Source organism: Thermobia domestica, chromosome 6 (assembly GCF_964235325.1).
Source record: "Thermobia domestica chromosome 6, izTheDome1.hap1.1, whole genome shotgun sequence".
Taxonomy (NCBI): Eukaryota; Metazoa; Arthropoda; class Insecta; order Zygentoma; family Lepismatidae; genus Thermobia; species Thermobia domestica.
This window is the reverse complement of record NC_137459.1, coordinates 273,702,697-273,729,265: the sequence shown is the minus strand read 5'-3', so window position 1 is coordinate 273,729,265 and position 26,569 is coordinate 273,702,697. Positions and strand designations below refer to the sequence as shown.

Below are 26,569 nucleotides of genomic sequence, written 5' to 3'. Positions count from 1 at the left end.
AAAATTCCGGAATTTTTCTGAAATCCGGAAAGTGAAATTTCCGATTCCGGAATATTTTGTATATCCCTAGTGTATGTGCATTTAGTGAGGGAGTCCTAGCTTCAATTTCCGGTGGGAACTCGTGTAGTTCCGGTCCCATGTTAAGCTGTAGGTCCACGTCCCGAATAGCCTCGCTGTTGAATGGGGCGCTAAACTCAAATTAACCAACTAACAACTCTTTACAAAATGGTTTGCGCTGTATTACGTGCTGCAAATCTTGTGAAGACTGATAGGAATAAGGAATGATTTTATGTGGTGGTTGTTTAGTCTTAAAACTACTTATTGTATTACCAACTTTTAGGTTTACAAACAAACCTTCTGTAATCACTCTACTCTATACAGAATGTTCACAATAAAGGAAGTAAAAAAATCGTAGTATGTTATTTTCTCGCTAGATGATACTCAACGTCGCTCAGCAAAGTAATTGAATTTTGTATGAATAATGGCAATCCGTTCTCCAATCGATTTCCCAATACTCCTAAACTGTCGCTAAATCATCACTCATATAACTTCCATTTGCTCTGTCGTTCACCTCAACTTCTGAAAAAAAAATCTAAGTTTTACGTCCCACAGATATGCAGGCTAAAGGAGACTGATGATGAGAAATGAAGGAAATGGTAGAATGAAGAAAGTGGGAGGAAACGAGAGAAACCCGAGAAAATCCACACACACGGTATTTGTAAACCATAAAGCTCGTTTGGTGCAAACTGGGATCGAACAGAGGACTTCATGCACCACAGGTGAATGCTTTACCACTGAGCAACCGCGGCCCCACTTCAATTTCGAAGAGAAGGAATAAAAATACCTTGAATATAGGGCTACTGCCGGAAGCTTCGGCAACCTAGAAAATACCACTGCCGCGACTTTGTTCATCAATGGCGCACATGCTAGACACTAGACTTGAGGGTAGGACTGTGTGTGTTACGAGGAATCTAGTCCAAGTGTATGACGACTTACAAAATTAATGTACAGGGGAATATTGGCGAAGAGTAATAATGGACGGAAGAGAAGCCTCAGTGATACGGATTGCCGAGCATAGTCACCAAGGATTGTAGAGCAAATATGGCGAAAGTGATTCCGGAACACGAAACAGCCTATTCTCATATTCACAATCCGAGACCACTTGGCTAACCGTAACATCCGTGGCCAGGTTGCAATTTCCAAACTGCTGATCACCGCCAAAACGGTTTAGCACAAATAAAATGGTTATGAGAACATACAAGGTGGACCGCTGATTATAGTGTTTCGATCCTTTAAATTATCTTTTCAATACTCAAAAGAGACAATTACAGAAACTACTTAAGTGTCAATGTTGTCTACTGAAAGGAATTATTTTAATTTAGACAGTAACTGGTTTATTGGCTATTGTATTACAGGTAGTATAGTGAGTTACAGTAGGTTATCCCCTCACGGGATACCGACTTTGCTATCCAAATCCACAGCTCATAAAATCAGAGAGAGGATAGAGAAAACGACTTACACTGCAGGTTTCAGTCCCATACTCCAGGAAGGTCAGCTCTTCAATCACTTTGTCGAGAAGATTCACTGCGAAGAACGGCGATGAGAGTGAGAGTGAGTGTGAGATGCCCCCGCTACTCCCACCCACCTTTTTATTTGGAATTTTATCTTTGTTTTTTCGTTTTATCTAGTTACTAAAACACTTTAATAGTCATTTATTTGAAGGTTGGGTGTTAGCATGCGGGGTCAGGTTTTATTCGGTTGCATACTGGTTTCCGTCGTTTTTAGTCATTTCCATATCTAGAACTGTTTTTAATGCTTAGAGATAACAAAGAAAAAGATTTTTGTTTGTCCTTCCTGGCGGGTACGTGACAGTCCCCCACCAGGATCGCACCAACAGTCAACGTGGTCATCGTGACATTTTATTTCACAATGTTTTTTTTTTTTTTTTTTTTTTTGTTTGTCCTTCCTGGGTACATGCCTGGGTCCATTCCTGAGTACAAGGAAAAATGCCACTGTATATACACTGACACACACACAAAAAAAAAAGAAAAAAAAAACACTGAGATCACTAATACACTGAATCACTGAAGGGACGTTTATGAGCGTGGGCGGTAGCAAAATGGATATCACGGGAGGAGATGGAGCAGAGCGTTGTTGTCGGCGTGGTATGGTCCAGTGTTCCAGAAAAGGTACGCTTGAAGAGATGTAGAGGTTGGAGCCCCCCTACAGTCGAATGCGATGGATTGCGGTTTGGTGAAGTTGTAGTCCATTGGTCAGCGGGAAATCTGCTGGATCACTAGATGTCGTGGCAGGAACAGTTGGAAACTGGATCCGGAGCGAAGAAGACTGTGCCGTTGTGGAACGCCTGATGTAAGATCAGGAACATGCGCCGTTGTGGATCGCCAGATGTCGGATCAGAAACATGCGCCGGTGTGGATCGCCAGATGTCAGATCAGGAACATGCGCCGTTGTGGATCGCCAGATGTCGGATCAGGAACATGCGCCGTTGTGGATCGCCAGATGTCGGATCAGGAACATGCGCTGTTGTGGATCGCCAGATGTCGGATCAGGAACATGCGCCGGTGTGGATCGCCAGATGTCGGATCAGGAACATGCGCCGGTGTGGATCGCCAGATGTCGGATCAGGAACATGCGCCGGTGTGGATCGCCAGATGTCGGATCAGGAACATGCGCCGGTGTGGATCGCCAGATGTCGGATCAGGAACATGCGCCGGTCCCCACTGGAGTATGCCTTGGGAACTGAATGGTCGTTGCGGGCAAGGGGTAGGAAGGAAACAGGATGAAACGCAATATCATAATAGAGAAATGTTTTAAATAATTGTTGCTCAGAAGGGAGAAAGAAAAAATCTTAGTCTAGTATATTTCATGCTTCTCTTTTTCTCTCGTTGCTCTTGTGTTTGGGGAGAGGGGAATGGGATGGAGTTGACAGTAACAGGGAAAAAGGTAAAAGAGGTATAAAGGGGATGGTCGAAAAGAAATTGAAATAAAGGAGGCCAATGTTACGTAATATGCCAATCAGACAGCGCGCAAGGGCTATACAATATTTTCAAAAAGCGGATCTGCCAGAGGAAATGAAAGCGGGGCCGATAAGGAAGTAAGGTGGGTGGGGGGTTCTCGTGGAGTTGGAAGACGAGAGTTGGTGGTGAGCAGCAGGGAATAGAAACGGCGGGTGAAATACAATTTACAGCAGAACCCAAAGGCGAGTATAAGAAGTAACATGGTTAACGGTGTAAAGACGATGAGTACGAGGTCGGTGTATTGCAAGGCCACGACGGGGCAGATGCCTTGTGTAAGGAAGACGAACGCCGTATAAAAGCTGAAAAAAAAGAAAGGGCAAGAATCAGAAATCTGATGTTGGAGCTGTAAGTGGAAGGTTTTCGTGATGGGGTTGGTCTGAGTGATGGGCAAACCGTTGAAGTCGGCGATATACAAGAAAAATGGAAACGGAATTGGCTAAAGATAAGATGAATTGGAAAGATAGGAGGGAACTATGTATGGGGAATGCATATTCTTCGGGAATCCAACTCGCCCAAGTAGGAGGGTTGTAAGTGTGAAGAGTGGGTGAAACGGGGGAAATTTGCTTGCTGAAATTAAGGGGAATGTTGGTAAAATTAGGATAAAAGGGAAACAAGCGATCAGCGGGAAGGGTAAATAAGTCGTGGGTTGGTAATACTATGGAAACAAAGGGAAGGACGTTGGATTAAAACTGTAGTGGATGTCGACAGCGAATGATCACAAGGTATGGAGACCCTAATGGTGCTAGTGTCCTGTGTGAGTAAAGGTTGCTGGGTACCATTCGGGGATAGGAGAAAAAGTGGAGAAGGGGGGTTGGTTAAAATAAACTCTTTGCTAGATAGCTGTAGGATAGAGAAAGGGTGGTCCTGGGTACAAGAAAAATTGCAGACGCCATGAAAGAGTCCGGTTACCGTGGGGAAACGTAAATGATGTAGGCACTTGGTGAGCTGTGAATTTCGGTTCGAAATTACCGGGATTTGACATAGAAATGGCCGAGTGGAAACAACACAGGAAGACAAATCTGTTTTATAAAGGGGTATGGTATGCGTAGCATTAAAGAGGGCAAGATCTGTGGGTAAAGCAAGCGAACAGGTTTCATTTCGTGTGGCGACCGGGTAAGTCCTAATACGGAATAAAGTAAAAGAAGATGATAGGGGCAAAACCGGAATACGTATTTGCAAATAGACTTTGTCTGGGGTAACATGGCAGTGGGTGAGCGGCATGGAGTGTATTAAATGAGTTGAAAAATAAGGCGATATTTTGAGATCTTTTGTGGACAAGCGAGTGTTGAGTTTGGCGAGATCATTTTGTAATGTATTGATGGGTAAGAGAGTAGTAGGAAGCAAATTTCGATTACAGTTTTCGTAAATATTGTTAAATATATCTAGTTGAAAAATTTCGTGTAACTTATGTAGTAGAAGGGTATCTATCTGAAAGAATAATTGTATAAACGACAGGAGGTGTTGACGATTACTCGATAGTTGAGCCGTAAGATTTTGTTCATCGTCAATAATTCGACGGAAAGCGGTTTGAATTTCTGAAAAACCAAGCCGTGTTTCATTGGCGAGGCGAGAAAGGGAATATGATAAATTATATAAGTGTGAATGAACCCCTAATTGTTCCTGCTCTAGAAGTTGTAAGTGTGTTTTAAGTTCATGTTCATTTGTAATAAAACTCGAGATCTGAGATTCTGTAGCCGTTCCTGTAAGCCAGTTCAAAAAATTACCTAAGAACGGTAGAAGGGCACGTGCAGTGCGCGTTTTTGGACCGACAGTAGCGAATTTGGTTGCGTAGGTTGCTTGAAAGATATCAGAGGTAAAATTGTTGACAGAATGTAAAAATTCTGTTAAGGTAGTACAGAATCTTGATCCATTGTCCGGGTTACATGGGACAGTAATGTCAGTGAGGTCAAACGAAGGTAGGGTGAAGGAATAAACCAAAGGTACCATATGAGTGTGGGGAATGGCATGTTCAATCTTGGTATACTCTGCGCCAATCGATAATTCAACATGGCTGGGTGTCAAATCTAAAGCGTGAATATAGAAAAGCCAAGTCGTTATGAAGGCTCTGAAAAAAAAGAAAAAAAACTGTGAGATGCGCGGGACTATTTATTTATATATTAATAAATAGGTTTATTAATTTTTCCATTAGAGAGGAAAGAAAGAAAATACATGTAGACGGGGCTCTAGCCCCATGGAAACCCGTATGTGATACGTATGTTGTAATTCGCGGCCGCAATTTACCATGTGTTGTATATTATTTCATATTATTAGCAGCTGTCTGAAATGTAAGTATCTGAGAAAAAGAAACTACAGAAATTGTTGGAAGGTCTTGTCTAAATAAAGAGAAGCTTGCTTCAGAGAACAAAGAGAGAAAAAAAAAACGTTGTTATTCACTATTGCCAAGGTGCTTTCCGTGAAAACGAGAATGTAAAGAATTTGCTAGTTTGCAGTGTAAATACGTGAAAAATAGCTGCAGGGAACATAGACTGCGAGTGAAAGTATGTACTAGTTGCTTACTAAATCAATATCGACCTTGTGTTGGTGCCTGAAACTATGAAATGAATATATTTAAAGTGAAGTTCGGAGTGGCAAATCAAAGGTGACATCGATAATTGTCATCAATTATCGATACGGGTGCGTTTAGCCGTTTTTTTTTTTTCGCGTAATACGGTGAATCGTGTAACAATTGTTCCGTGTCTTGAACCAGATGAAGAATGGCTGAGGGTAAGTACTTAGCTTTTGTGTTTTTCTTTTCTTTCTTTCTTTTCTTTTTTTCTTTTTGTCATATAATTATTTGCCTAGTATGGCCAGAAAATGAAAGATACCTCCCCTGAAAGGAGGTATTAATATGTACTGTATATTTGATTAGCATACCGAATGTTCCTATATATGACTGAATGATTCCTGATCACAAACGTGACTGTTATGACCGAACGCGCCAAAACGAGAAACGGAAATCTGATATGGAATTTGTGACAAAGAGTACCACTATAGAGTGATTGAGGGAGCTATGGGAGGGGACGGGTGGGCCAAGCCCCCTTCGTAATCGAACATATAACCTCTTATTCTACATTAAATTGAAGTGTAGGTGTGAACGTTAAGTGACCGGTACTTTATACGGTTTCTTTGTGTTTTTCTGTTTGTGGTGTTTTTATTGTTGTTAGTTATTTCTATTTTGTATGTCTTTTTATTTTTTATATATTTTTTTGAAACAAATCATAATACTTTGAATCATGATTCAATGAGCGTCACGTGTGACTGCGGAAACCGGCCCGTCGGTAAGAGGGTATCGGAAAGTAACGAGGTTGTTGCAGTGGCGTATTTGGTGGTTCATTCTCTACACATAAAGTGTTATGTAGTGGTAGAGAACGTTCCGTGTCCTTTCTGTCCTTGGCGTTTTCTTGTTTGTTGTCCGAACTATTTTGTTTTTTAGATGGTTATTATTATTATTATTATTATTATTATTATTATTATTATTATTATTATTACTGTTATTATTGTTTTTATATGTTCCCACTGAAGCAAGAAAGAAATGAGATTATTGCACTTGCTGTAGAGAAATAATAATTGAATAGTAATCAAACAAGACTACTCGCTAGGAATGCAATAGACGTGTTCGGTGTATGAGATAGGAGAGGGATGAATACGGTCGCAATGAAAAGTATAGCTGTTAATCAAAATCCCGCATAATGAATATCCGCACGCATGTTACGCATCGTGATGTAGGCTATGAAGTAATCAAAATGTGATGTTCGCAATTTTGTTTAAGGAAAAGAGAAAATTAGAGTGGAAGAGCCAATCTTAATTGTGAGCGGTATGTTATAAAGTGCAGTACTTATAATCATTGTGCTAGTCACGTAACAATTGTTTATTGTTGTTTTCTATGGAAAAAAAAAATCGGTCTTTCGTCACGCTTGAAAAAGGTGTTGTGTTCGGCGTTCAACAGTAATGAATAGCGTACTGAAAATTGTACTGTTTTTGTTAATTGAATTTCAAAAACGACGCATTACGTTTGTCATTGGCTGTCGTTGATGTCGTAACATATCGACTAATACATGACTGATCCGTGAATGTCTCTGTGTGTGTGATTGTGTAGAAATGCTGTATGTGTGACTTTGGAAGGGGAGAAGTTCTGTGGAGGAGTTGATGTGTTTGAAACAGGGGCGTCATTTAGGGGCAGGGAGGGGCATTTGCCCCCCCTGAGTTTGAGATTTATATAGATTTTTTTCAATAGAGTAGTAGTAAATGACTAAAAAACGCGAAATTTTACTTATATCGAGGGGTTTTGCCCCCCCAAGCAAAATCTGAAATGACGCTCTTGGTTTGAAATATGATCAGATATCATAATTGCCGAAACGAAGGTGGCGCGTCGTTCAGGCTAATGTGTTTTAGATGTGCGTGAAAAACGAATTGTGATCATTAGTTGTTGTGAATGAGATATGAGTAAGCTTTACGGAATAACAGTTAAAATTATTGCATTATGAGAAACTGTGGCCTATTCACACCTATGATAGAGGAAACGTTCTTGGATGATCGGATGTATATGCAAGTAATTGTGTTTTACGCCTTTTACTCTCTGTGTGGATGCGCACTCTAGACGGCGGTGTAGCATCGTATTATAAAAATGAAATGAAATGAAATATTTGAGTTGTACGTCCCACGGTAATGCCGGTTATGCTAAAGGAGACGGTGATGATGAATAACGAATGAAATGGTGGAATGAAGAAAGTGGGAGGAAACGGGAGAACCCCGAGAAAACCAATGCACACTGTGTTTGCATCCTGTTGTAAGTACCTGAAAAACCCTACTTTTTACAGAAAGAGTAATATTTGTAGGCAGTAGTTGAAACGACGTTATGCGTAAAATGCAAATCGAGTTATATATAATACGTTGCCAAGACCTGGGCAAATGCCCGTTCCGCGCACGAGGGACATGAGTGTAGTGCGAAATGATTTAAAGGTGTATGCACCCTGGATTATAGAAAACCCGTGTCGGCTGGCTTACTTAAACACGATACTTGTTCTATGCATAATTTTGGCTAAAGATGACCCTAAAAAACATCGTACGCCATTGGATTTGAGAAAGATTCGTTTGGATACAATTGGATGTCGGTGAATAACTTTCTTACACATATGCGTATCTCTGTTATACATATGTATATGCATTGGTATTATCCTTATTAGTAGTAGGAGTAATCTACCCGCAAGTTAAACTGTGAGGTCTGGAACGAAAAAACACTGAAAGCGCATGGGAAAATATCGCTGTATGTATGCCCGTAACGAATAAACGCTGAAAGCGCTTGGGAAAATATCGCTGTATGTATGTCCGTAACGAATAAACGCTGAAAGCGCTTGGGAAAATATTATCGCTGTATGTATGTCCGTAATTACCGCGCACAGTGTAAAGACATTGTTACCGTTTTGCTCTATCGGTGTGCCTGGTTTGTGGCATAATATACCAATAACTTTATGAAATACTAAATGTATTAAAACATGATTCCCCCCCCCAGATTGGAAATATTCCGTGAGTTTACTGCGAGTTTTTAATTATCCTTTTTGGGCTAGAATGAAAAATATAGGAGGGTGATACTGTAGTTAGAATTGTAACTGGATTATAGCTGTAGTACCTAGAGATATAAATGAGCGAACTTTCATTTTCGAAAGTTCGTTTCTGAACTTTTCATAAGCGGCTTTTCCCGAACTTTCGCTTTTTTTTTATTTACTAATTAGCGACACTCATTTTTATAATAACTTATTGTGAACAGTGTGTGATGACTGTGAGCTAGTTATGTGTTATACAGTATAGTTATTTGCACCATAATGATACAAGATGAACTGACACACATTGACATTATACATGATATGGATAAACACGTAAAACACATTATCGTAACTGAATCAGTGCTTTTCACAAAGAAAAAGAAAATAAAATGATTAATTTTGTATTGGTAATGCGTGAGTTTATGATATGAACTTGTTTGTGCAAGTTAAATTTAACTTTTCGGTTGTCAGCATCATGTGAAGGTTTCTGCGGAAAGCATTGTTTTATGATATAGGCTTGAAATTTGAAATACATGCTTGTAACGCTCCGTAACGTTTTTGAAAAAAATGTGAAAATTATGAACTATTAGAAAGAGAAAAAAAACTGAAATAAATTTACTTCGATTTTCAATATAGCCATGTTATATACCAAAACGTTTGTAATTTTACAGGGAATTTTTTTTGGACAAGTTAAAAAAGGAGCCGAACTTTCAGCGCACATTCGCTTTAACTTTTCAAGTTTGAACTTTTCATGAAATTTTCGAACACTAGTAGTACCTAGTTTAAGTGTAATGTTCACCGGAATCCTGTAAGCCTCAAAAGTATGAAGTGATTAATACGTTTACGCACGAAATATAAGATTTATGTGGAAGTGATGGGTCAAGAAGAGGTTAAACCTATCAGCCAGAACGATGTCAGTAAGCCGTGTAGTATGTAGCCGTGATATTTGATTAACAGAAGCGTGATGAGTAGTAACGAAAACATACTGCAATGATCGGGAGACGAAGTCGGGAGGTCTTTGCGTGAAGCGCTAGGATGAATGAGATGTCTGAAGGAAACGCCGGTATTTAGTTTCAAATTTCCCGTTGGTTTGAGTGTCCGGTATGAATAATTTAAGCCTATTCTTTGCAACAGGAGTATCTTTCCCATTCATGTGAACCAGAAAAGAGTTTTCGTCTAATTTGGCCGAAATAGTGAAAGGGCCGGAAAAGTCTTGTGCAAACGTGGAACATTCGTTCTTTTTGGTATAGAGATTTTTCACCATTACTTTGCATCCGGGAAGAAAGGTCGTTGGTGAGTGCCGAGAATCTTTTTTAGCCTTGAGGTCCGAGAAGATTAACTGTCTTTTGAATTCAACTAAGTCTCGGAGCTCAAAGAGAGCGGTTAACCTATCGGCATTGTCTGGGTGGGGAGAAAAGGCTTGGGTTAGTTGGTCCACGATAAATCGAGATTCGACGCCGTAAAGAATCTGGAATGGACTCACGCCCAAAGCTGTGAGAGGGGTCTTGTTGATGGAGGAAGTGGCGGCTGCGAGGTGAGAGGGCCATTTTTTATGTTGGTCCCTCGTTAGAAATTTAAGTGCGGTCTGTAAGTTTTGAATTCGGACTTCGGCGTGGCCTAATGTTTTATGTTGGTTCGGGAGAACGTACGTAACTTTGATGCCAAGTGATTTCAAAAATTGCTTGGTTCTTTAGCTGGTGTGGCTTGTTTGGCGGTCAAGATATAAATGCTCGGGACAGGAGAAAGGTGTGATGACGTGATTTAGGAGGAAATCTATAAACGCGTCACTAGTTGGGGATTTGATGGGACAAGTAATGACAAAGCTACTAGCATGATCAGTTGCACAATAGAAATAGGTGTACCCATCTGGTTCTGACGGAATTAATTTGCCACAAAGATCCACTGAAAATGTAGAAAACACCGTAGCAGCCGCAGGTAGCCTCTGGGTGTGATCGTAATTGTGTGTATAGGAACGCTTGAACAAAGCACAATCGAGGCACCCGTTAATTTTTGAACGCAGCCATGATTTTAAATTTGGTATGAAGTACTTAGAACGTAGGAGAAGGTAACATTTTTGATATCCCGGGTGGGTTAGGCTGTTCTTATGAATTTCGGTGAATATGGTATCGCGGAGAGAAAGAGGTACACAAAGCAAAAGTCGGGGTGCGGTTGTAGAAAAGAGACGGCGGTAAAGGACATGATTTTGGAAACAATATTCCTTATTCCAGCGGTGATAGGAGGGGTGGTTACTATTTTGGGAATGTAGGGCTTCGATAATTTTCCCAAAGAATTTATCTTCCCGTTGTAGTTTGGGAAGATCCAGGGTATCGTCCAAAGCTAATAGGTGATATTTATGCGGTTCCTCATTGGAAAGATCAATTGTGTCTTGTGTCACCGGAAGTGGATTGCGACTTAAAAGATCGCTCACGGGGTTAGAGCTTGACCTAATATGGCGTACAGTAAAATTGAAACTGTTAATGTATTCAATCCAGCGGATAATCTTTGGCGACATTTGTGCTGTTTGCTGAATAGCCGTCAGGGCTTTTGAATCCGTTAGTAGAATGAAATGGCTTCCGATGAGGTACTTATGAAACTTCTTAAAGGCATAGAAGACAGCAAATAATTCCTGTTGATAGATAGGGAGGGGGTGAACTCTCGGGGGGTGTCGCGAGCTGACGTAATGTATAGGTTGCAAAGTGTCGGAATCATTCCGTTTCTGAAATAAAGTGGCCCCAACGCCTACCTGTGAGCTATCTGTCATAACAATGTGAGTGGTGTCCTTAGTGGAAAAGATTCCTAAAACCGGGCGTGTAGTCATAGCCGTTTTCATATCGATAAAAGCCGCTTCCATTTCTGGAGTCCAAACTAATTTTTTAGGTTTTCCTTTTAAAGCATTGTAAAGAGGCGCTAACCTCAAAGAGATGTGTGGAAAAAAATTGCGGTAGAAATTAACGGCTGCTAACCAACTGCGGAGGCCCTTGAGAGTGGTGGGTCGCTCGATTTGTGAGAGAGCGGCCAGCTTTTCCGGGTCGGGAGTTACAGTACCATTTGTAATTTGAAAACCAAGACACTTCACTGTAGTGTCTCCAAAAGTGGATTTTTGTAGGTTAAAGAGGAGAGAATGTCTTTCAGCAGTTTCAAGGACTGCTGTGAAGGCTTGTAAAAGAGTGTCAAAAGTAGGTGAATGTATAAAAAGGTCATCTAGGTACAAACACACGTTTGCAGGATAAACGTCCTGGAAAATGGAGCGCAAAATACGTTGCAGAGTAATGGCGCTATTGACATGACCTTGAGGAAGGACGCGAAGCTGTAGATGAGTATGTGGTAATTCAATATCGCGCACACTGAATGCAGTACTAGGGCGGTCAACTTTATTCAGTGGGACCTGAAAATAGCCCTGGGTCAAATCTAACTTAATGAAGAATTTTGCTTCCGAAAGTTTATCTATAATATCCGCCACTGGCTGAATAGGCTCGGAAAGAGGAAGGCATTTCCGGTTGAGTCTACGTAGATCCAAACAAAGGCGTATCTCAGTTTTAGAGTGGGGTTTAAGGACTGCTAAAATATTATTACGATAATCAGACTCACTAGGCTCTAAGACGCCTTGTTTTAGAAGACGTAAAATCTCCGTTCGAACTTGTGGTCGGAGACGGTGAGGCACGGTAAATTGGGGTTCCTGATGTGGGGACTTGTCAATGATGTTAAGGGACGCCTCAAATGATGTGGGCTGTGTGAAATCATCTTTGTCCCAATTAAAAACAGTTGCATGTTGTGCTAGTACACCTTTTAATTTTGTTTGCTGTTCATGAGTGAGATGTGGATTAATCTTAAATTTTGAAATATCGATTAAATGACCAATGTCCATAAGCCTCTTTTGTACGTTGCGGCGTGCGTCTGCCTCCGTAGGAGTGTACAACTGCCTGACCGTATTAACATTAAAGGAAGAGTCTGTGTCCGCTAGTGCGGACCCGATAACTAAAGGAGTGCCTTTCGTCAGCGTCTTGGGATAAGGAGCTAAATTTACTACCGGGAAGAGAGGGTGTTCCCCGTTTACTGCGGTGTGCACAGTAAAACAGCCCTTAAGGGATGAATTGATAGGGGTATGGAGGCGGTATGAAGAATGCGGTGCACGGAAAGGAAAGTGCAAGGGGATAAGTGTGGCTGACCGGGGAGGTATTGTGCAGGTTCGGGCTGCAACAAAAGTGTACTGTGGCTGCCTTGCAAAACGTTGCACTAGAGCAGGCGAAAGTGTCGCCTCAGAGAGGCTATTTTGTTGGGCTCACGGTTTAAAGCCATGGTGGGATATTGTTAGCGTGCTATTCGAGTAATCTATGATGGCGTTATGAGCTCGTAAGAAATCATTTCCAAGTATAATTGGAAAGCCTTTAATTGGTATTAGTCTAAAAAGTAGTGTGTATTGTTTATCGGCCAAGAAAATTTTTAGAGAAACAGCTTCCGTCAAATGAACTGGGTCGTGGGAGATACCATTGAGTGTAGTATCCAGAGAAAACCGTTTAGCTTCCGTAGGCAATTTGTCAACAGGAAAAAGGGAAGTCTCTGCTCCGGTGTCTAGGCAAAAGTTATAAGTTCGTCCGTAGGTGGAACCTGATATAAAAGCTAGTTCACGGTGATAGATAATTGGTAGTTCGAGGACCTGAGGGGTAGGTAGTGCCGCGGGGTTAGAACTACAACGCCCCGCGGGAGTTAGGAGTTTTTTGGATCGGATGGAGGTTGAGCATTGGGGAGCGCGGGGAGCGAGGCTGGAAAAAGGAATCCGGGATGGGCGACTGGGGCGTAGGAATATGAACTGTATGGGTTGAATGGGAAAGGAGGGATAAAAGGATGTTGAAAGGAAACTGCGCGGTGATTGGGTCGCCTTTGGAAAGGCCGTTTAGAAGCACGTGGTTGATGATTGCGTTGAGGATGGGTTGTGTGTGTGGGTGTAGTGTTGGAGGTAGGGTGTGAGGGACAGGTTACAGTGGACTGACATTTACAAGTTGAGTCTGGGGGGTGAGGTGAAGGAGATCGTGGAGTTTGGGTACAGGAGGGGCAGCGGTGAGAGCAAGGTTGCGTCGGGATTCGATCGCGTCTAGATTTACGGGAAGCGTTCGTTTGACGGGAATTGTGAGGGGAGAGGTCACGGCGATCGTGAGAGTCAAAGGAAGAATCGCGACTGCGGTTCGGAGTGGAGGAGGTAGAACGCGGAGAGCGGGACACGGTGGGAGGTTGGGCGAAGGCGACTACGGGTGATGGGGAGCAGGCGGAGTGGGAATTAATGTGAGTGTGAACCTGGAGTTGAAGGTTTTCGAGTTTAGTAGCCAAATCGTTCAATAATTCTTCATTAGGGGAAGGTGAGACTGTATAGGATGGCGTAGATGGGGAGGATGGTAGGGGAGGCGAAAGTTGCGCGAGGCGTTTTTTCGCCAGATGATCAGCGCGTTCTCGAAGCGTAGCGGCCTTAACAAGTGCAACAAAATCTGTAATGGTGTGCTGTGAAAATTCAATTATGAATTGAGGCAGCATGCCTGTGATAGTATCGGCGAGGAAATCGTTAAAGGGCTGATTCGGTATAGCTTTATCAGCAAGGTACTTCTTTTCATAAATATAATGTGTTAGAGGTTCATCGGGTTGTTGAACTCGTGAACGATATACCTCAATAGCCGAAAGAGGTACTCTCTGCGGGCCGAAGTGCTGAAGAAATTGTTTTTTGAGTTCAGACCAGGACAGAGAAGACAGAGAAGATGAGTTTGTTTCGTACCAGTACAACGGTGGGCCAGCTAAACAGAGCACAAAGATAGAGGCTTTCTTCTGATCAGACCAATTATTAATGGCAGCTAGACGTTCAAAATTAGTTAAGAACAGATCAACTTTTTCATGGGGGGCTGCAGAAAAAATTTCAAGAGGAACGGATTGCATCATGAAAGGGTTGGAGTATTGGGGCGTGGTCTGTGAGGAAGTAATGGGAAGGGACGTTGAGATGGGTGGGGAGGATGGAGTAGAGCCAGTAGGTGGTTGGGGGGTGGGAGTTAAACGGTTAGTTAAATTTGAACGGCGATGGTTAGGCATAGTGCAACGTAAAAAGAAACATGAAAACAAACCAGACTATTAAAAAAGAAATATATAGGAAAAGAAATTATGATATTGCTATGGTGAGTATGAGCTGTGAATTAGGATCTAGTTTACGCCGGGGAGCTATGTTTCGATCCTTTAAATTATCTTTTCAATACTCAAAAGAGACAATTACAGAAACTACTTAAGTGTCAATGTTGTCTACTGAAAGGAATTATTTTAATTTAGACAGTAACTGGTTTATTGGCTATTGTATTACAGGTAGTATAGTGAGTTACAGTAGGTTATCCCCTCACGGGATACCGACTTTGCTATCCAAATCCACAGCTCATAAAATCAGAGAGAGGATAGAGAAAACGACTTACACTGCAGGTTTCAGTCCCATACTCCAGGAAGGTCAGCTCTTCAATCACTTTGTCGAGAAGATTCACTGCGAAGAACGGCGATGAGAGTGAGAGTGAGTGTGAGATGCCCCCGCTGCTCCCACCCACCTTTTTATTTGGAATTTTATCTTTGTTTTTTCGTTTTATCTAGTTACTAAAACACTTTAATAGTCATTTATTTGAAGGTTGGGTGTTAGCATGCGGGGTCAGGTTTTATTCGGTTGCATACTGGTTTCCGTCGTTTTTAGTCATTTCCATATCTAGAACTGTTTTTAATGCTTAGAGATAACAAAGAAAAAGATTTTTGTTTGTCCTTCCTGGCGGGTACGTGACAATAGGAAAATCGTTGTGTAAGCTGATGGATCATCTTCCAACTTCAAATAACAGGCTATGTTTATATATGGTGGCAGGGGCGGATCGCCCCCCATAAGAGGAAACTTTCTTATTTTATATATATATAAATAAAACCCATCCCAAAGTTTGGAGCCCTTAAAAGTAGCAGTATGACAACCCACCGTCCCCCCAGAAGTCGGTCCTGGATCCGCCCCCGTATGGTGGACGCTCCAAGAAAATGTGCGCTCCGAATTGAATCCTTCCTATAATGGAATTTGAAATAGCTCTGTGAAGTTGTGGGCCACAATTTTTTATTATTACACCTCTGATTATGCTCACAGGATGCATTACTTTCAGCCATTATATGAACATTTTAGGTAATCCGTGCATACTATGGTCCAGATATTTCCGGAGAAAGAAAATTTTCCAATATTGTTATGTGCCAGTTCACTTTTATGGTTGTTGAGGTACGGTTTTATGAAGATTTGGATGAACTACAACACACCGTTGTCTGTCAAATCCCCAGACTTCAACATCATTGAACGTTTTCTTAGTTCTGGTGCTTAGACTCCGGAATTTATGTCATCTTCCATCCTCGCTGACGAAAGTGTGCTGCATGAGGAATAGTACAATATTCAACTCTAAACCATTGATGGCTTACATGCTTTTAGTTTAGTGACTAATCGTAGCTGCCCTGTACCCTAAGGCCTCGCCTCCATTACTTCCGAATGCGAATTTCCCAGCACGTGTAAATAAATTGGAATGCCTCGACTAGTTCCGACCTGCGAATTGCGAAAACCGACGAAAAGATGCGAATGCGAACGATCCCAACATTCTGGGATTGTTCGTCCGAATTCGTGCGAATGGAGAGTCGTCTGCAAAGGAATTGAGCGCTACATGAGAGAAAAAAAGTTTGTTCTGCGTGAAATAGATTACGTTTCGAGGTGTGGAGATTGAAAAAAAAAAATAAAATAAAAATAAAAATAAAGTTGGAAATAGATGTTGATGCCTTAATAAATAGTGTTTTTGATAAAGTTCCATTGTGGAACCAAGCTCATCCAAATTACCACAAACGACACGTCGTGAACAAATTATGGGCAGATGTAAGCAAGGAACTTTTAGTGGAAGGTATGTATATTTCTCTTTGTTTTGTCTTTAAAATATAAAGATTTAATTAATAGAGGATCCGCAACTTTTTATTCAATTTATTTTTTCTTTTTATTCCTCAAATAATGCTTTTACGAATAATAATGATTGATAAAAATATTTCATTTATCTCCATTCGCCTTCTTCGTGCTCTCAAGACACTGATTTACGAATTTTCAAGCAAAAATATTTCACACTGAAGCTTTGAAAGAGATATTGCAACTTAATTCGGATTCGCAAAATTTCGGATCTAGTATAGGCACATGAATTCGCAGTTCGCATTCGGAAGCAATGGAGGCGCGGTCTAACTGTAATCCTGCATTATTCAAAGTTAGTTTAAATATATGCCAACTTTTTTATTATTTAATTCCCATACTGGTGCTGTACAAATCATAGGAACGACTCAACTTTTCAGGTTTTCCCCTTTCAAGTTACTTTTCTGGTACATCTACACACATCGTCGTCAACGATGGAAGCAGTTCTGGAACACCTGTTGTGGAGTGCACAGCAATCCCCTCGTCATGTTATCCTCAATGTTCGTGATGTCACATGGTTTACCTCTAAAGGTGGATATTAGTACAGAAACCATTAAACAAAGGGTTAAAGGAGCTAGATACGACGAGTAGGGGAATAATGTATGTAGGACTAAGTTGGGCACTCTTTGTGAAGTCGACACGGAGCACTGGCATGGTGCAAATGCCACTGTCCACATGCCCATTTGTTCAGCTGTTTACGACGAACGAAACCGCGTAAGCGTTGTAACATTCCTGTGTAAGCCTTTTTATTGGCAATTTGGCTCAGGTGCAACAAATTAGTAATGAATGATCCCCATATTTATTTTTATATTATTTATTTTTATATTATATATATAAGCAATATTTTAATTCGAGAACAAACTTTCCTGGTCTTTTTTTCGATCTCGGAGATCCAAGTGACTTTCATTAGAGTCTTAGTCTCGAGACATATCCATAATTCATCATCTGTAATGATACTGACAAGGAATGTCTGATTTTTGATGGCTGTTTCCTCCATTTTCCCTCCACTGACATTAACAGGAGTGTCATTCTGATTCTATGAGAATCCTCGGCACGAATTTTCTTATACACGCGCATCCCTAGTTCTTAGGGTAATTTAGTGATATGAGCTGATGGAAATTTTTAACTCTCCCATAATTTCACTGACAGTCTATGATCGGATAGCGCAAGTGCACTAAACTGGACAATTTTCTCATTCCGATCACAGACTGAGATAGTCTTCGGGGCATCCTTGCAGCTTGGGAACGTGCAAACCAGGGTTGGCAAAAACTATGGTTGTTATTGGAAAAAAAAAAACCTAAAAACTGTTTTTTTTTGTTTAAACCTTTTTTTTTGGTTTAAACCCGGTTTTTTTGGTTTAAATAATTTTCTCTATGTATCTATATCACATATGGACAGAAACAAGTTTGTTTCGCCTTGATGTTATTATGCAACAACCGGAGTATGCTGGAAGAGGTCACATAAGTTTAAAGCGGAACCCAAACCGCTTCTCGGCTTACATCCTAGAGAAATTATCCCCCATCTGAACTCGAAACCGGGACTAATTGACCATAAATGCGATACGTCTGCCGACTCACTCGCGAAGGACTCCTGATAAAAATACGTTGTACTGATCTTTACATACTTGTCAATATAATAATTGTCAAGAATCATTGCAGAAGGACAAAAAGATAAAACAGCTGCACAAGTGAAACCATTATACAAAATTGCATATGGACAATTTCAAAATACTGCAGAGTACAGAAGAACTAATTTAGTCCAAGTTAGTTCACTACGACTTTTATTAGTCCAAGTTAAAGAAATACGACGACTTAATTTGCATATCAGTAAGAAAAGTGAATAAAGGTAAGAATTATTTCAATCCACTTTGGCTCTGACCCATTTATACATAAATGGATAAAAAAGATAATTCTGATTTCAATAAATGCCTCTCGTGGTGTTTGTATGATCCCCCCCCCTAAAAAAAGTACGGCGTTTTGATGTATTTTATCAATAAGAAACATTATTAAAGCGAAACAATATTTAGAATTTCTTTAGATTGCAATTGCGTAACAACAAACTAAAAAAAAAATCGCAAAAGAAACATTCATAAACTTATACAGAAAAAAAAGTTGCTTTTGTAGTATAATTTCAGTAATGAATGGGGAATTTAGGTCTGAATATAATACGAATAATATACGGGAGTGAAACGTAATAACCCACAAATGTGTGTTCATCAAAATTTTACGAACACTTACACTTTTACGAACATTTTTCGTTGTTTGGTTTAAACCAGTTTTTTTAAAAAAAAAAAAAAACAGCTGGTTTAAACCATGGTTTAAACCACCTTGATTTAAACCAGCCAACCCTGGTGCAAACCACTGATAGTTCGTTGCGCGACTCACTCATGCACCACCGAATGCTACTTGCATTTTTTTTTTTTAAACATCTCTGTAATAAAATTTCCAAGTTAAAACCAAAATTTCAAACTAATTCGCTGTTGCTTTTTGATCATCCATTTCACAATCGACACGGATCACACAACACGCAATCATGTCTCATTTAACAATGCCTGGGGTGAGGTAAACAACAGCGCTCACACTGTTTAGATCTTGGCAAATGTACGTGTATCTGTGATGAAGATTCTGAGCTACAATTAACACCTTTTTAAAGAAAGTCTGTGTGATAAATGTACAGTCCCACATAAAAAGTAGGAAAAGGGTAGCAAGTCCAACGAAGGAGCAGGAAAGTAGAGAAAGTATTTATTTTTAACCTCTGAATTGATAAGTCGACTAAGCTAGTAGTAGTTTGGAAACGCAGTAAATTCGAATTCGGATGAATCAGATGCCCGAGCTGAGTTTGTATTAAAAAAAATTAATTCTCTACCGGACAGAGAACTGTTACTTAAGCAAGTAAATGAATATTTGTGGATTTATTTCTCGCTCCCGAAAATCTGACTGTTCTTGTACGTACAGAGTCTGCCAATCATTACTAATACTAAAAAGAAAGGTGTGGGATTTTTCTTTTTAACTACTGGTACTTTTTATTGCTTGTTCTTGAATTCTTGAAGTTCTTGAATTCATTATATTGGATCATTAGATTTTAGCATCCCGTTTAGCACCGAGGCTATATGAGACGCGGACGTAGGGATTAGAACCATATGGGCTCCCACCGGGAATCGAACACGGGTTTCCATGCCAAACATGCGTATGCTAAACATATAGCCACAAGAAGCTCTATAATTTCAATTTATGGTATAACTATAATCTGTCGAACATTTGAGACATGGAATATGCGCTCCATCCATTATAACCAAACTAATAAAAGCAAATTACACAAAGCATTGCCATTTCGGGAGTAAGTCACTTGCACCACATTCTCTTGAATTCCATATAAGCCGACAGTAGGGGTTATAAATAGTTCCCCCACTATTTCTAGCACATTCTCGGTTTTTTTTTCGACGCAGCAAATTCTCTCTATCCTTCTTCACATCCACCTTTCAAAAGTTTTCAGTCTCTCTTTTTTATTTTCTGTCTCATATAGTGCAACAGTTTAAACGAAGCATTTAATAAAATCATTTTAACGCTTTATTCAACAACCCACATAATATGCTTTCCTCCCTCCTAAATGTTTCCTTCGCCATTCTTAACTTTTTCGTTTCAAGTTTGCACTTCATGTCAGCGCTAATTCCACGTATCGAAAACTAGTCACATGTTATTCCGCCCCCTCCCCCTAGTACTTCTATATTTGATACGAACTCCTTTGGGCCAATTACCATGTCATTTGTCTTTCTATCAGTAATTTTCATCCCATATTCTTCACAAGTCTTCAAGTTTTCTAACATCTCGTTCATTTTCTTTTCAGATTCCACAACAAGCACATAATCTGTAAACCGTATAATCATTCTGCCGAAATCTTACTGAAATACAGTCTTCGTTATGTAAGCTCTTTTCCACTATCTCCTCTACATATTAAATTATGTTTGAGAAAGACATCACTCCTGAACTCTCTTTTTAAATATACTTTCCCCCGTCATTTTTTCTTTTATTCACTTATTGGTTCATGGTTCATCAAGTTTGTGAGTTTTCGATCTTTCCATTCCAACTCAACGTTCTTTAAAATTCTCAGCAACAATTTCCATTACACTCAGTCAAAAGTCTTTTCTAGATCAATGAACACAGCATACAACTTTCCCCCCCTTCTCTATAAACCTTTCACCGATTACTCTTAATAAGCCAAGTGCATCTCTTGTACACTTACCTCTCCTTAACCCAGTATTTCTCCTGAACTAGTTAATTTGTTTCTCTATAGATCTTACTGTTCAGCATTCGAAGGATAATTTTTGCTGCATTCGATAACGGCAGGGCCGGTGCGAGGGGGGTCGAGCCGTGCCACCGCCCAGGGCAGCAAGTCTAATGGGCAGCAAAATTTGAAAAAGAAAAGAATACTATCAAAATATAATGCTTCGTAATAGGCCCACAAATGGAAACATAAAACTGTATTCACCTAAGAATGTAATTGAACTTACTTCACTCACATTCAGGAAATTACTTATTCAGGAAACTCACAGCATTCCCCCTCATTTTCAATTGTCGAACTACCAGCCACAGGTATCTCGTTCAATATTTCCGTTGCCGCGGCGAAGATTTTCAGCTAGGGTGCATAAGATTTTCAAGGTGTCTTTTATATTTTTTCTATTCAGCAATGTTCTAACGCTCCACTCCAAATATGCAAAAGGTGCACTTCCACTTGAGACAGGGCATTTAACCTACAGTATCTAGAGACATTTAGGTTCTAGCAGCGAGGTTTTAATTAATTTACAAATTGGTTGAAAACTCGTTGGTTTCGTACCGGTAACAGACACCGCTGGCCTAGGACCGACAGAAGTACTAATAATTAACATCTAAAGGAAATGAACATTCCTATCGAAGACATGAGGGGCCAGGGATATGACAATGGTTCTAGTATGAAAGGCAAACATTCAGGTATTCAGAAGAGAATTTTAGAAATATATTCCCGAGCCTTCTATGTTCCTTGCAGTAGTCATTCATTAAACCTTGTCGTTTACGATGCAGCCACAGCACCTCAGTACGCCGTTTCAGTTTTTGTATAAATTCAACGTTGGGCCATACTAAAGGAACATATTAGCAGTCTCATTTTAAAACCATTAAACACCACAAGGTGGGAGAGCCGAATTGATGCTCTGACTCAACTTACGTGTTAGATATCAAATAGGGGAGGTTTATGATGCCTTACTTCAAATAAGTAATGACAATAGTTCAGATAGAATTGTCACTCACGATGCTCTGTGTATAGCAAACCAGCTGCGTGGCTACTTTCCTTTGCTCACTCGTTATCTGGTATGACTTTTTACTCCACACAAACATAGTAAGCAAAAGTCTCCAAAGCATTGATTGTCATGTGCTGGATACAGTCGGGTTTCTTGAAAATGTACTTGAGTACTTTGAGAGGAGAAGAAATGATGCAAAGTTTCAATCTTACTTAGTTGATGCGATAGAGTTGGCATCAGCATTAGATATGGATGATCACAGATAGGTAATACAGTGCATGCTCGAAGTCGAAAGAATAAGAGACAGTTTCAGTACGAGGCAGAGGATAAAGTTGTTGAAGATCCACAAATAAGATACAAGATCTATTTTTATTACAAAGTTCTAGACGTGATTGTGTTAGCTTTAAGAGAATGGTTTGAGCAACTTAACATCACAGCGAGTATTTTGATTTTCTTTACGATATAAATAATCTTAAAGATATACCACCTGAACTTTTGTCTGAAAAGTGACTAAACTTGCCAGCATTTTAACGCACCTAATCGAAAGATATTAACCTCAATGATTTGAAAGACGAACTGAAAGTGTTATCCGCTATAATTAAGCCTGAAAGGTCACCAAAAGGAACTTTAAAATTAATTAAGGAACATGACTTTGCTCCCATGACTTAGGATTCTATTAACCTTACCGGTAACAGTGGCAAGTGGAGAAAGAAGTTTCTCGAAACTTAAGTTCATTAAAAACTACTTACGTTCTTGCACGTCTAAAACACGCTTGTCTGGTCTAGCGATATCAATAGAATAGAAATTAGCTGAAACATTGGACTATGCGAATGTGATAATGGAATTTGCTCGTATCAAAGCAAGAAGTTTCTTTTGTCCATCACAAAATTCACTTGGCGCGAGCTAAGATCGAAGCACGGACCACATGCACCACAGCTGAACACTTCCACTGAGCCATCGTGGCCCCTCGAATATTACGTAAGCATTAGAGAGAAGTAGTTCAATTTTTTGTTTACTTTTCCATTTCATACATGCTTTTAAACAGGGCATCTTTTTCATGACATTTGAACGTCTTCTGTCAAAATAAGGTTTGCGGATTAAAGGGGTGGTATGTGATAGTACCGCCCAGGGCGGCAAAACTGCTAGCGCCGGCCCTGGATAACGGACATAGTTTTGTAGTACCCAACCTCTCTCTGGGTTCGATTTCTTAGCCATCGGTATCATGATAGTCTTCAGAAAATCCTTTGGCCATTCTCCTGTTTCATATACAGTATTTCGTTGTAGAATCGAAAAAAGTACTTCTTGTCGTTGTCTCCCATATGCTTAATGAATCCGACTGGTATATTATCTATCCCAGTCGCCTTCCCATTCTTAACCTCTGATATCCCAAAGAATATTCAACCCTTTACCATCCTCGCGTACTTTATTTTCTAATTCAGCAACTAGGCCACACAGTATATCCCTGCTCTCATGTAAGTCCTCAATATATTCTTTCCAACATACTAAGACTCCATTCCTCTCGCTTACTGTCTTCCCGTTCTTATTTTCTACCGCTTCATTGTTTCCTCCAAAATTCTATAGATTTCCTCATATTTCCCAGCGCTTTCTACCTGTTCTATTTCTCCACATTTTCTTTTGTAAAACTCTTCCACTACTCTTGTTTCTTTTCCTAACTCGTTATTTAAGGTCGACCATATGTTGATCAAATGACAGGACAGCCAAGCCGAAGTTCAGTACTACGAGTAATGCAACAAAGCCTCATACTGCATATTTGGTCAAGCACATATACACAAAGGTTTCTCCAAATAGCTATTTCCATTTTCCACTGACCCCCCTCCCCCCAGCTTTACAGAAAATTGACATCGACTAACCAACATAGCTTTCTGTACTGAAGAAAAATATACCTTAAAGTTGGGTCAACGCTTTCAAAATTATCGCATGTTGAACTTAACATTAGAGTATATGGCCAGAAGTACATTTTTTTTAGATTTTAAAAGAACGGTAAGAGTGAGAAACGCAGTTCTTCGGGCATTTCCAAGATACAATATCAAAACACATCTAAATGGTACTAGAGCGGGTTTTCGTAAAGTTCCGGAACATTGATTAAATCGGGCGGTAATTTCCTAACCTTGTTCGAAAGTAGACTTATCTATTCATAAGCCAGTTCCAACATTAAGACAAAATCCAAATCGGATAATGTGATGCAACACTTGCTGTAAGCGTATGTTTGAAAGGGAATTTTGCAGTCAAAACACTTATGATCTACATCCAAAAGCGATAAAGCTGAAAAGCGAATTCATACACTAACGAAAGAGATACACGGTTAATATGATGAACGTATCACAGAGCAAGGTAGTTATTATCCTGTCATAAATAAGAGTATAAGCGTAGTAACATCGAGAGGTGAGATTTATCAAAACAGTATGACGAGTATCATTTGTCGCTCTCTCCATCACGAACGTCATCATCTACGTAACGAGGCAATCCAGAGTTTGCAAAGTGTTCTTGCAAGATCTCCCATGCTGTCTGGTTACCTCGGTTCGTGCAACGTCCGTAGAACAAATACCAAATGACAGCCATCATATGCACATAGGACAGAGTTGTACGGAGATAATTTCGACATTGGCAGCAATGTTCAACGACACTTCCGGATCCAGTTTTCGACAAGTCAATCAACACGTAAAGAATGTACTTTGTTGTTTTGCTGTGTCTCGATTTCATTTTCGCTTTCACTAGTAATGGCTCCGCTACATTAGGGTTGTATTTCGTAACCAATGAATGAGAGTTTCCTTGCCAACATAGAACGTATAATTGCAGTCATAAGCGTGATCGTAGAAGTACGACTTTGCGTATCTCAACTGGTATGGCGAACACATTTTGATTAGATCAGGAAGCGAAAATACTGGAAACTCCGGCAGTTGACTACTATCAAGTTCTACGAATTTGCTAGTTTTTCAGTTTATCTGCTCATCGTCCACAGGTTGACGTAGTCGGTTAGGTTTTTCGATTCGATCAAGCATATGTTAAGCTAAGTCGATTGGTAATTTGCGAGAAATCTTGATTAACAATGGTTACTGCGATTCCCTTGTCATCCACTAGGTGTGGTACTGATTTAGCCGGCACGATTTGGGCGAGATATTTGTGGCATTTAACATCTCTGTTTACATTTTCGACCACATACTTGACCGACGTACATTTGTGGGACTCATTCGCTTGAGTAATAGACAACGGTTTCTGTTTTAGTTACAGGAACGCTGGCACGTAAACAATGAATCCAGCTGCTTCTTGAAGGTATTTGATTCCTCGGAATCCGCGGTCAAGAACAAACATTGCTTTGAACGTCTGATCAAGCCAAGGTTGAGTCATAATATCGCGCATGCCGTCGTAAGTTCAGCAAATTCAATCCCGATTTAAGCAAGGTTTCGGAACTTTCCGGAAACCCACTCTACCTAGGTAGTAGCATTAGATGTGCCTTGATATTGTCTCTTGGAAATGTCCTAAGAACTGTGTTTCTATCTCTTACCTTTCTTTTAAAATAAAAAAAAGTACTTCTGGCCATATACTCCAATGTTAAATTCAACATGCGACAATTTTCGAAGGCGTTGATTCAGCTTGATGATTAAGGTATCTTTTTCTTCCGTACGTAAAGCTACGTTGATTAGTCAATGTCAATTTTCTATACAGCTGTGTGTGTGGGGGGGAAGGGGAGGGTTAGTGGAAAATGGCTCGTTAACAGACTCAGTCAACGCATTCAAGCATATCTTCCCTGCCGACCTCTGGTAAATATGCAACCGGCCTAACTATGTATCTCTCAGCCCTCTTCCATATCAACCTGTTTCTATGCTTTTTTTTTTCTTTTTCTGTGCAACATCTGTTCTGTCTTCCATAGTTCCTTAGCCGTTTTCTGTTCACCATAACCTACTTCCGCTGTATGCAAATTTTAACATGCTTCCACCGTCCGTTACTACCTGCACCCATTTTTTACTCGTTTAAGTACTTTTCTTCGAAGTTCTATACGAAGAAATTTCATTCTTTTTTTCATTTACCAATTTTTCAGTATTCAACGTCTTTCTTCTGGCTACATTTTTCAGATGGATGTCCACTTCGGCCAGTACATGGTTATGATCAAAGAAAGTGTCGGTCCGAGGAAGAGTCATCGCGTTCATGTTATTTCGATGCTCTTCTCTGAATAATAATATACTATATTTGATATGTTAGACCGTCTACTGAGAATTTCAATGTGTATATTCTTATCTTGCACTGGCTGAACCAACTGTTCCCTGAATACTTTTCAAGATTTTTTTTTTTCTGTTTTAATTGGCTTAGCAGAAAGAAGTATTTTTTTATTTGCCCTACTAAATAGCCAACGGAAAGAATCACCGTTCATGCCAATGATAAATGTGCCCACACTTGGACAAATTTGTAATCAATGTTTCTATGCTGATGCAAAATTTTATGGAACTGATTTGTAATCATATCCGTCTACGAGATCATGAGAAAAATGAATTCAAGTAGATGGGATATTTGACCTACCGCTCGAGCCAATGGTAAAAGTGACAGTCCTTGGATAAACTTCTAACTGTATATTTTATACAAATTTAAAAATGCGGAATCCAATAAAATTATTTTAAACATACTCATCCTTAAGTGCGCGAGAAAAAAAATAACCAAGTCGGGATATGCATAAATATCCAAAACTACTTTTTTTCGTGACCCTGTGGCCAGATACGTTTAAAAACTGTTCCGTTGCACTTCA

At 40.0% G+C, this 26,569-nt stretch overlaps 3 protein-coding genes across 9 annotated transcripts in view; 1 reads left to right on the top strand and 2 right to left on the bottom strand.

The window, feature by feature from the left end:
- Positions 1-26,569, bottom strand: part of LOC145688497 (epidermal growth factor receptor kinase substrate 8-like) — a 379,489-nt gene that overhangs the window by 167,728 nt on the left and 185,192 nt on the right. The window lies entirely within an intron of this gene.
- On the bottom strand, positions 1,369-18,863 carry LOC145688498 (uncharacterized). Its single transcript, XM_081762835.1, has 2 exons — positions 15,013-18,863; positions 1,369-5,103 (listed from the first exon to the last, which is right to left on the bottom strand). Exons 1-2 carry the CDS (start codon positions 15,030-15,032, stop codon positions 3,657-3,659), a joined length of 1,467 nt encoding a protein of 488 aa, XP_081618961.1. The 5' UTR covers positions 15,033-18,863; the 3' UTR covers positions 1,369-3,656.
- Positions 5,097-26,569, top strand: part of LOC145688499 (protein GVQW3-like) — a 480,426-nt gene continuing 458,953 nt past the window's right edge. For all 4 annotated transcript variants that reach the window (XR_014131923.1, XR_014131922.1, XM_081762838.1 and 1 more), the window contains exon 1: positions 5,097-5,762. The gene's annotated coding sequence lies outside the window, so the exon portion shown is untranslated. The remainder of the gene's footprint in view (positions 5,763-26,569) is intronic.

Coding starts and splice junctions, on each gene's coding strand:
- LOC145688498 (XM_081762835.1), bottom strand. CDS start 15,032: ATGGGACTGAAACCTGCAGT. Junction 5,104..15,012: donor ATGGGACTGAAACCTGCAGT/GTAAGTCGTTTT, acceptor CTTTTTTTTCAG/AGCCTTCATAACGACTTGGC.